The sequence below is a fragment of the Apium graveolens genome, chromosome 3 (genome assembly GCF_009905375.1).
Source record: "Apium graveolens cultivar Ventura chromosome 3, ASM990537v1, whole genome shotgun sequence".
NCBI classification, from domain to species: Eukaryota; Viridiplantae; Streptophyta; class Magnoliopsida; order Apiales; family Apiaceae; genus Apium; species Apium graveolens.
In genome coordinates, this window is record NC_133649.1 from 469,286 (window position 1) to 481,072 (window position 11,787).

Here is an 11,787-nt window from a genome sequence, read left to right on the forward strand (position 1 = left end):
GTATTTTGTAAACACACATAAAAATAACAATAATACTATATGTTTCAATTTGAAATATTTCTTTTCAAAGTTATATACATTTAAATAAAACTATCGAATTATATTCTTATATAAATATATATAAGGGGGATTTTATCCAAATTTTATTAGTTATGACAGTGTACCGATTTAATATGGACACTTAGATCTTTTTGTAAATTTTTATTAGTTATGACAGTGTAGCGATTTTATCCAAAAGAATAAGACGTGAGGAATGAACTCGCTAAACAAGAACTTGTTAAAAATTGTTTCGTAGACAAAATTATTTGTACCAATAATTTAGTTTATCAGTTTTTAAGTTTTGGGAAAAATAATTTACTTGTCAATAAGGCTTTTCCTGATAAAATGAATTAATTGCAACAAAATTTAATATTATAAGATGTCGTTCATATAATTTTTATTCAATTTAACATTAATTAATAAGATTTTCCCTATATTTTGTTTTTGTAAAAAATTATAAGATTTTTAATTTTATATGAAAAAAAGAAAGTACTATTTACAAGTAGCATCAATTGAGCATAAAATAAAAGTTGATCTAAAATTTGATATTACAGACTCATTGCATAAGTATTTTTTTTTCTTTTTTTATTGAAGTACGTGTTTCTTTATTTTTTTGTCTAAGTATGTATTCTTTCTTATTTTAATATTAATTAATAATTTATTTAATAGTTAATATTAATGTCAGTCTATAATAGTTAACACACCTAATTTATTGTCGGAGAAATTAAAAAAAGTAAACAACTTTCCATATAGTTGCTTACTTGGCACAGGTGATATTATACCAATGGCACTAGGAACGACACTAGGACTAACAGCCGAATAACTAAGATTTATTACAAATAAACAAATTGTATTAAATTAAATAAGAATCCAAATAGACGTTCTTAAACCCAGCCCATAAACCCAGCTCACGTACTATATAAACATTAATAATTTTGAATCATTAACAACATTAGAGAATTGTCACAGACTCACGATGGACAGAGAGGAATGTGACATTTGCGAAGGACTAAAGGTAGGGTTTCGCTTTGCGCCTTCACCACACGAAGTCTTGCTCCAATATCTCATCCCTATGATCCAAAAACAACCACTCCCCTGCGATCGTATCATCAAACAAGCTGATGTTTACGGAGCCTCGACGCAATGCGAAGTTTTCAGAGATGATGATCTCTTCTGGCAGTCAGCATCATCCGGCAAGAAGAAGACTATTTACGTGTTCACTAAGTTGTCCAAGAACGGTAAGCGTGTTTCGAGGAGAGCTGGTCGCTTGGGTTGGTCAGAGTAATAAAAAGATTAAGGACAAGAAGAGTAATGAGGTTCTTGGAAGCAGAGGAGCTTTTACGTACAAAATCGACAAGAAGGTGAGTAGTAATGGTGAGAGTGATGATAAGTGGTGCATGTATGAGTATACTCTGCATGATAAATTTTCGAAAAAACTTGGTTTACCAGAATCAGTTCAAGACTATGCGATATGCGAGATTATTAAGCGAGGTGATGATAATGCCAGCGAGTACTCTGTTAATCTACTGGAATCATCTAATCAATATGATACTGATTCTTCAGTGCTTATGGGCGAAGTTAATCAGATACTAACAGATTCACAACGAGTTCCCAACATTATTGATACTTGTTCTCCGATGCAAAGTTAATCAGATAGTCCCGGTTGCACAAGGAGTTCCCAACACTGATCACGAGCCTTGGTTCGATGATGATTTTTCAATGCCTATGGGTGAATTTAATCAGATACTACCTGTTGCAGAAGGAGTTCCCAACATTGATGACGAGTCTTGGATTGATGATATTGATTTTACAATGCCTATGGGTGAATTTGATCAGATACTACCTGTTGCAGAAGGAGTTCCCTACCTTGATCATGAGCCTTGGATTGATACTTATTCTTCGATGCCTGGGGGTGAAGTTAATCAGATACTACCAGTTGCACAAGGAGTTCCCAACATCGATCACGGCCCTTGGATTGATACTGATGTTTCAATGCCCATGGGAGAATTTAATCAGATACTACCTGTTAATCAGCAAGGAGTACTTCCCAACATTGATCACGAGCCTTGGATTGTCGATGACAGCAATTATTCGCAAGCAGCAAATCCTCAACATGTTATCAATCAGAATAATCCTAATATTTTAATGCTTCCTGGAGAGACTGATCAACCAATCCCGGTTGCAGAAGGAGTTATCCACAATGTTCCTGCACCGGATTATCAACCTGAGACTGTAATCGGGAACAATCAATCATCAGCGACTATTCCATTGATGGATGAAGGTGAGCTCGAATCACTAGTTTCGCTATTTGCTTCATTACCAGGGGAAGATTTCGACGACTACATGCAGAGAAGCTCGATGAAGTGAATTTGACAAACAAGAAAGTAAAACAAGGGAACCAACTACACAAAACAATGTTTGTTTAGGGTTCTCTTAAGTAGTGCAGTATCTTTTTCCTACATTAGGAGTTTTTTGCTTTTGAAATACTTTTAGGTTTTCTATTCCAACATTGTTGTAATTGGTGGTGTTATTTAAACTTTCATTTAGCTTTTGCAGTTTCATATTTCTACCTGTTTACATAATTTTCATCTTAAATTTCATGTAATCTCTTGATTCGGTATATCTACTACTCTGCTTTCATTTAATAACTCTATCCTGTTTCAAGTTGAAAGCTTTTGTCAAGGACATCAGCAAGGCAACAATTTAAATGCGAACAATCTAATCTTTGCGAAGGCTTGCAAGAGTTATTCCCCCACACTTTGCATTAGGTTTGCTACTTTCTTTTGTGAAGTATATTGTCTCTTCAGGGGCATTATTTCAAACTTTTATCAAGAGATTGATTTTATCTGGATAACCTCTATTCTTGACAAATGTTGTCTCAAGAGAATTTCTAAATGACTGAGAGCTAAAAGTATGTGACCCGATCTTGTTTGATTTACTTTCCTCCATTGAAGGAGGCAAAGTATAAAAAGGATTTTCCATGTAAGGTTTACACGGTTTCTCTTTGGAGGGTAGTGCTTTTCTTACATTCTGCATTTCACAAGTCTGCTTGTCTAGAGCTTGTATTAGATGCTCTTTAGGAATAATTAGGACCATATCCTTTCCTTTCTCTCTGCATTTCAAAAGCATACAGCACTGAAATTCCTACCTATCTGTTTCCAACTAAGTTCAACTCGTTTCGGCTACAGAAGGTTCTGAGTTCAGACTCGTTGAACAAAATTAGTTACATAGTAGTATAAAGGCATTGTAGGGGTAAGTGTTTTTATCCGTAAGGTTATGAGAAATAAAGAACTGCCAAAACATCGATTAAAAATTTAATCTACGGTTCCATTAAAGTCGAAACAGCACAATCATTTGATCATGGTACTCCTGTATGTGCTTTAGATTTCATGAAGTTCTGACTTCTGAGTTCTGACTCGGAAACAAGCTCCCTACAAAAATAAGGATAATACTGCGTTATTATGAATTTCTCTTCAACAAGTCGACGCTTTAACTAATTACAACTATTCACACCTATGCAATGATGAAAAGTGAAAACAATGCCTCTACTTTGTCAAAGAAAAGATTCCCCTTGTTCTGTATAAGCACTGTTTAATACTAATCAACAACACAATACAAGCAGATTAAGGTATGCAAATGTGTAGCAGCAGCCCACTTTAGGAGAAGGAAGAATTGCAGAAAGAATAAAGCCGATGTAGAACTTATATTCAACGAATGTAGCGATGATTGTCGTATACAAATGACATTCTTGGCGTAGTTATAGTGCATATACTTTTTCTCAGATAAACGGCCAAAAGAATGGCATTAGGACTAATATGCATTCGTTTGATCCCACTATTTAGTTTTCTGGGTAGGATGTAGTCATATCCTATGACCTCTATAGTATCGGTCTTCATACCTTTAAACATTTTTTCTTAGTAAAAGACGTTTTTACCCTCTGATATTGGCCAATATGTCGTTTTATCTCCGAAAATGGCTAAAAAGAACGATACCTAATACTACAAGGGTTAAAATGTATGACTTCATACTTTTGAGGCTGAATACTTTAGGGGTCAAAAAGTCATTAAGCCTAGGAGTTTTTTGCTTTTGAAATACTTTTAGGTTTTCTATTCCAACATTGTTGTAATTGGTGGCGTTATTTAAACTCTCATTTAGATTTTGCAGTTTCATATTTCTACCTGTTTAGATAATTTTCATCTTAAATTTCATGTAATCTCTTGATTCAGTATATCTACTACTCTGCTTTCATTTAATAACTCTCAAACCCAATTTTCTTTTTCACTATGAGGCGAATATTTTATTTGCAGAAGGTGATAAAGTGTGGACATCATGTACAATGATTCTGGTTGAGGTTTTCGTCGATGGCGGTTGTGACAACAAGACGTTTTCTGCAACTTCTCTTCACATCATCAAACTCCCAAGAGAATGGAATCTGCAGCAGTTGATAAAGTAAAACTCGGTTATTAGTGATTATGTCGAGTGTGGTGTTCATTGCTAGGCTAATAGGGAACACGGTTAGAACCGAACACTAACAGAAAATAAATGAGCGAATGAAGAAAGTAGACCTGATAAGAGTATAGAAGGGATGCATATTTAGGCATTTTTGATTAGTTTACTGGTTTTTGTAGTTAAAGTTGCGAGCAGCCTTGTTCTTTCGGAAGATCCATCTCGTGTTAGTATTTTCATAATTATTGGCATTACTTCTATTCCAGAGAAAAGTTTAAGATTATAGCAAGATAACGTGCAACCTATATATCCTCTCTAGCATTCATCCACATGTTATTATAATTAGTAGAGAACTAATCGAAACAATCCACGTGTTTTGAACAAAATAGAATGAAAGATATCATAAAGAACTGACACCGGAGCAGAGATATGGCTTGATTCAGACTCAGAAAGCCTCACCTGCTGCATTGCTGGCAGTACCTTTGCTCTCGCCTTTGCTTATCAGAACAGGGATCATTGAGTGACCCTCGCAAACCCTGTGGCGCCTATGGTACTCCCTGCACTTATTGAGGTCTTCCAAACACCCATCCACTAAACACGAGGCCTTTTTTGCGTAACTGAAAGCACATACCTTCTTCGATTCTAAAGGTAATGGCAGTGATGGTAACCCCTTTGGCCCCTGCAATCTGTCCATTGCTCCATCTCGCACATCTCCTAATGTACTTGGTCTTTGATCATAGCAAATCATCACCATTCTTTGACAATCACGCATACGCTACCATTAATTACACACTTTAATTGATTTTCTTTGTTTTGCTTTTTTTTTCTCTTGTTAACTCAACATGTTATAAATCAGAATAATCCTAATATTCCAATGCTTCCTGGTGAGACTGATCAACCAATCCCGTTTGCAGAAGGAGTTATCCACAATGTTCCTGTGCCCGATTATCAACCTGGCACTGCAAACGGGAACAATCAATCATCAGCGACTATTCCATTGATGGACGAAGGTGAGCTCGAGTCCCTAGTATCGCTTTTTGCTTCATTACCAGGGGAAGATTTCGACGACTACATGCAGAAAAACTCGATAAAGTGAATTAGACAAACAAGAAAGTAAAACAAGGGAACCAACTACACAAAACAATGTTTGTTTAGGGTTCTCTTAAGTAGTGCAGTATCTTTTTCCTACATTAGGAGTTTTTTGCTTTTGAAATACTTTTAGGTTTTCTATTCCAACATTGTTGTAATTGGTGGTGTTATTTAAACTTTCATTTAGCTTTTGCAGTTTCATATTTCTACCTGTTTAGATAATTTTCATCTTAAATTTCATGTAATCTCTTGATTCAGTATATCTACTACTCTGCTTTCATTTAATAACTCTATCATGTTTCAAGTTGAAAACTTTTGTCAAGGCAACAATTTAAATGTGAACGATCTAATCTTTTAAAACCTAATGGATGAGATCCTGGTTCTCTAGTTGGTTCTCTAGGTTTGCTCACTGAAGTAGATTTCCCTATATATTGCCTACAAATTCGATAATGTTATATAAATTTAAGAACTTTTTCTACTGATACAACATGACAGAGTTCACAATGTTAAAGACAATTTAAAAATCTCAAATTATCGGTAATTGTAGCGTAATGCTACAAAAAGTGAAGAATTAGAGAGTCTAAAAGTGAGGTTTAACCGTACCATCACCGATTTTTTCATAAAATTCTACGACCTCCAAATTTTAAAGGTGGATCCGCCATAGCACATGAACGCATATGTATACACGTTTCAGGCCTTCTGGGCCTGATGTATTGATAGTGGCTCTATGGCTGTACACTACTGACACTAAGTTGGTGCCTGGGAGATCAGAATTGTAAAATTGGATGCCTTTGGAAACGCGTATTTGTTTGGGCATGTTTTTGCTAGAGATTGCTATAAATTCCATGATCTCTCTAATCCACAGTCCACAGATCAAAATATTCCGAAAAGTAGTGTGAGACATCGAGTCATGGAAATATATGCAGTCAATAGCATGGTGGAACATTCACCCAGAAATTAACAGTGCTGCACATAATTCAAAATAAAGCAAGCACATCAATTACATTGGCAGAGACATCATTACATAGAATCCTTAACATCACTATTAATCCAACAACAAAAGAACAAGAAACTTATACTGAGGATGTAAAAGCTAGCTTAAGATTCCCTGAAGAATTAGTCTCAGGTCCACTTCCTCTGGTGGGCGGTCGCCTTGGAGGCGGTTGGAAACGCATTGTCATGTCTTCCTGGGACAGATAAATACAACAAAATTACAGTGAATACTTGCAAAACACTATGTTACTGCAGCAACTATAATGATCATGTCCCCACTCTGTTTTTTCTCTCATGTTCTCTCTCTCACTCGTGTTCTCTCTCTGGTGCTCTCTCTCTCCACACACAAATATACATACAGGTTCTTATATTCAACTTGTTCTCAATTAAATTCTGAACTATTCTAGTTTGTTCTCGTAATTCACAATTCAATCAGCTCAACCTTGTTCCTAGTGATTTATGTGCAGACTTTAAGATTAGGGGGATGGGTTTTTGGGATTTTGTGTCCATGGGTTGTGGTTAAGAAAGGGTTTGTGGAGTGTAATGTGTTTGTTTGTAATGTGCTTACGATGATGTATTTTAAGAGTGGGGTTTTGAGGGATGCGCGGAAGGTATTTGATGAAATGTGTCATATAGGGGTTGAGGATGTTGTTCGTGGAATTCGATTGTGGCTGTGTACGTGTAGAGTGGGGGATGTTAAGGGTGCGTTGAGGTTGTTTGAGAGGTGGGGAGAAGGGGGAGTTTGGTGTGAGGGTGGATGCGGTTAGTCTTGTTAATGTTCTTCCTGCTTGTGGGGTTGAGAAAGTGTGGAGGAGAGGGAAGGAGGTTCACGGGTATGCGCTTCGGAGTGGGCTTTCTCAGGATGTGTTTGTGGGGAATGCTATTGTGGATATGAATGCAAAGTGTGAGTTGATGGATGATGTGAGTAAAGTGACTGAGAGGATAAAGGTGACAGATGTTGTTTTTTGGAATGCAATGGTTACCGGGTATTTTCAGGTTAGGAGGTTTGAAGATGCTTTGAGCATGTTTGAGATGATAAAAAGTGGAGAAGAGGTTTGGTATTGACGGGAAGTGGAATAGGAAGATTGGAGAGGATGGATTTTGGTTGCGTTTCAGGCGATTTTTGCTCTGATTTTAGTTAATTTCATGGTTACTTTTGTGATATTAGTATTGGCCCTGCAGGCGCACTTATTTTTCGTCATTTGCAACCACTTGCAACTTATTTTGCAACTAAATGTAATTTTCAACATATATTTTCAAATTTACATTTGTGGTTGCATATATGGTTGCTAGCAGTTGTAGGTATGGTTGCAAATACAACCTTCATCTTTAAGTTAACCTTTGGATAAGAGATACTTCAGTTTATGCCAAGTATCTCAACACTGATCACAATAACAAGTTATGCTATGTAAAAGATTCCTTAGAAGAGGGTCACGTTTTAGATTCTGATACAGTAATCTCCCATGAACAAGAGTGTCAAATAGGTAAAACATAATTAGTAGTTGATTGTTCCAAGTATTAAAACAATAAAATGATATGCTATGTGGTAACTGATAAGTAAGCACACAAAGAGGGATTAGTTAAAGTACCTATGATAATGACATCATCAAAATCATAACCAATGGCCTCGGTCAGAGCAATTAGTTAGCATCTTTAAGTTATGCTTTTTTTCATCAATGCTATTTTTATGTCTGATCATACATACTCCAAGTATCTCAACACTGATCACAATAACATTTGAGTAATTGTTTAGAGGTTCACCAATTCCATAATTGGGTTTTAGAAACTTGAGTAAGACTGTAACATTTGCGGTTACATCTAAAGTTACATAATTTATGTATTAGATAATATTTAATTTTTAAAGTTGCATAGGTGGTTGAAATCTAGGTTTAAATTATATCTATAAGGTTAATTTACAGTTATGGTGAGATTACATTTAGAGTTACATAATGGTTATATTAGATATTAATAATCTTGTAATTTTTATAGTTGCATATGTTGTTGAATTCTAGGTTTCAAACATGTATATAAGGTTGCATTAAACATGTATATTTAGGATTGCATAAGTAGTTTCATAAAAGTTACAAACAATATTGTATGTTGCCTTTTTATAACAACATAATATAAATGTGTTGCATTTGAGGTTTCTTTGAGTTGCAAATGTAATTGAGGTATCTAGTTGAGATTTCTTTGAGTTATATTTGCAGTTGAATAATGGGTTTATAGTTTCGTATTTATATGAGTTGCACCAGTAGTTGAATTTTGGATTTCTTGAGTTACAAATGTAGTTGCAGTTAAGGTTTCTAGTTGAATTTGAGATTTATTTGAGTTGTATATGTAGTTGCTCATAGTTGCTCATAGGATCTCTCAATGATATTGTCGCAACCGTAAACTAGTGAACTAGTTTGAAATAAGTTTTAGAAAATGCACAACCTAACTATTGAATACACCAAAATCTTCGATGTAAGTAATATGACCAAGAGCAATTTCAGATGAATCTTAAATCAAATTTAGAACCAAATTATAATTCATCTTGGACCCTAATTTAATAGTTTTTTAATATTTAGAGTTCAATTCCCCTACTGGGTTTTAGAAACTTTTATAAGACTGTAATATAACGTACAACGATTTTATAATTTTTAATTTAACCCTAAACCCTACAATCCAAACATTTTATGCTAACATTGAGTTTCATAATATGTTTACATATTAAATTTTAAACATTTTGTAATTGCATATGTGGTTGCAATCTAGGTTGAATATCATGTGTATAAGGTTGTATAATATGTTTAATATCAAAATCTATCACATTAGGTTGTTTATCATGCATGCTTTTTTATTAGACTTAGAGTTTATGGAGAGGTTGCATTGAGAGTTACATAAGTGGTTGCATAAATAATGTCACAAACATTATATGCAATGTTGCTTTTGTGGTTGCATGAGAGTTGAATCAAGTACATAAGGTTGCATAAGAGGTCATATGTAGAACTATCACAAGATGGTATAGTACAATATGATTTCATAAACCTTTTAATCATATTCTTATTTAAATAAAAATGAAGCCAAAACTGAATTTGTGTTATACAACATGAAACAACTATTTTATGCCAATTGGTGTTTCCTTGGCTTCATAAATCTGAAATTTTGATAAATCTCGATGGTGTTTGTCAATGATCACCTCGTCTTTCTTGTGATGTATAATATCTTCTTCTACTATTTTTCAGTTGGTATTTGTAGTATTTCTACGGAAAACTAGGTCCGCGTAATCCACTTAATCTCCAATCATATGGTATTTACTTCATCACTGATATCATTTGTTGCGTTGATGGTATAACCTATTAAATTTGAATATCAACACGTCAATATTTGTTACCTTTCACTATTAAAGCTGGTAGATGATAGTTCCGTAACCGAGTTTTCAATTATTATTCACAATGGGTATTTGTTGAAGTCTGTTTCCCTATTTGAGCTCTTTATAGAATAACCATTAAAGATCGTCAAAAATTGTGAAAGGAGAACATGCCTAACAATGAAAATTACACAACCAAAGAACATGTTAGGTGACATAATTTATAGGAATTTATCAATTCATATATAACATAGTTGAAGATATCAATTGCAATCACAAACTGCTAAAATGCAGGAAAAAAATAACATCTAGGCTTTTTAAAAATATATGCAACTTAATACAGAACATTTTTCCAGAATCAATTGCATTAGCAAAGTCATAAATTAAAAAACGGGGTAAACCATGTATTTTTCGGACATAAACAAATTCATCACATTGTTCAACATGTATTGCTGCATGTAATTCCTTAAATTAAAGTACATCTAGATGAGGTGTTTTAAGCATCAACTAATGCACCAATTTGACTTATTTTTAAAAAGTATCAAAATGTAGCAAGTAAATACATTACATGCTTAAAACTTTTACTGCAACCTAAACTTCATAAAATGGATCTCCATGTAATTTTTGCAAGTACAAATTAATTCCTTTTTGGAATAATTTTTTAAAGTTATACAACATAACTGATGACAAATGCTTTAACAAATGACAAGATCATTGCAAACCGATCCTCCTAAACTGCAAGGAGCTCTCGATTTTCCTCAACCATAACTAATACAATAGTTTAAGTTAATTATTGCAAAGTTCGCAACCTAGTGACTGAGTACACAAATGTTTTGACAAGATTGTTGCAACCTGAACTTCCTAAATTGCAAGAACCTCTCGATGTAATTTTTAAAAACATAAACCAATAAAATAGTTCTAGTTAACTATTCAAAATTGTGCAACCTAACGACTGAATTCACAAACTTTAACAATAAAATTGAAACCTGAACCTCGTAAATTACAAGGGCATCTAGATGATCCTTTCGCAACCATAAATTAATGAATTACTTTTACACTTTCTTTTTAAAATTATGCAACTTATTTAAGAACTGAATAACTACTTTCTAGACACATCAATCGCAACAAAAAAAAAGCTAAAATGAAACATCATTTAGCTTAGACACTTAAAAACATAATCTAATTAAAGAAATTTGTTACACATTATTCAAATGTATGCAACTTAATACTCAATCATATTGAAAATCAAAAACCTCTTATACAACTAAAATAATTGCTCAAACTCAACAATAAACTTCATAATCCTTTCATAATACAAAACAAGTATATCTACAATTTTCATATAAAATCAGTAATTAGAAGTTACCTTTCTACGATTTGAATAAATTTGAAGAAATAGTTTGACTTTCGATATCAATGATGAAGTACAGATAAATTGTCAATTGATTTTTATGTTTGTTCTATGAATATGTACATAATCGAAAGAATCTATGATGTTTGTTGAAAAAAGAAAGTTGCAGATTGTTGATGATGAAGAAATTGTGGAACGAAGTGTACGGAGGAAGTCCAATTTTCTAATTTTTTATCTTCTTGTATTGTTGTCGTATTTGTGCAATATAAATTGTTTATTAACGTAGATTTGCAAATACTTTTAAAAACTGTAATTATTTTTGCAAAACTTTTCTTTTTTAGTATATTTATGAAAAATCCCCTAAAAATATAATTAAAAACAGGAAAATGAAAGAAAGAGAAGTCTATATGAACATATCAAAATATGATTTGTAAATCTCTTCTACTCAACAACTCAAGTATCTTCCACACAATATTTGAACAAAAACAATAAAAACGTATATTATTTATATGGGTATTAA

The 11,787-nt window shown here is 33.6% G+C and overlaps 1 protein-coding gene across 1 annotated transcript; it reads left to right on the forward strand.

The window, feature by feature from the left end:
* The first annotated feature begins 5,359 nt into the window (after positions 1-5,359).
* LOC141711221 (pentatricopeptide repeat-containing protein At5g16860-like) lies at positions 5,360-7,632 on the forward strand. The gene is made up of 4 exons (XM_074513630.1): positions 5,360-5,577; positions 6,269-6,329; positions 7,035-7,329; positions 7,373-7,632. The coding sequence occupies exons 1-4, from the start codon at positions 5,360-5,362 to the stop codon at positions 7,630-7,632; spliced, it is 834 nt and encodes a 277-aa protein (XP_074369731.1).
* Positions 7,633-11,787: the final 4,155 nt, after the last annotated feature.

Excerpts from the sequence above, each read along its gene's own strand:
- LOC141711221 (XM_074513630.1), top strand. The coding sequence starts at position 5,360 with ATGCTTCCTGGTGAGACTGATCAACCAATCCCGTTTGCAGAAGGAGTT. Across the intron at positions 5,578-6,268 it reads ATGCAGAAAAACTCGATAAA|GCCTTCTGGGCCTGATGTAT; the intron begins GTGAATTAGACA and ends TACACGTTTCAG. Across the intron at positions 6,330-7,034 it reads ACACTACTGACACTAAGTTG|ACTTTAAGATTAGGGGGATG; the intron begins GTGCCTGGGAGA and ends ATTTATGTGCAG.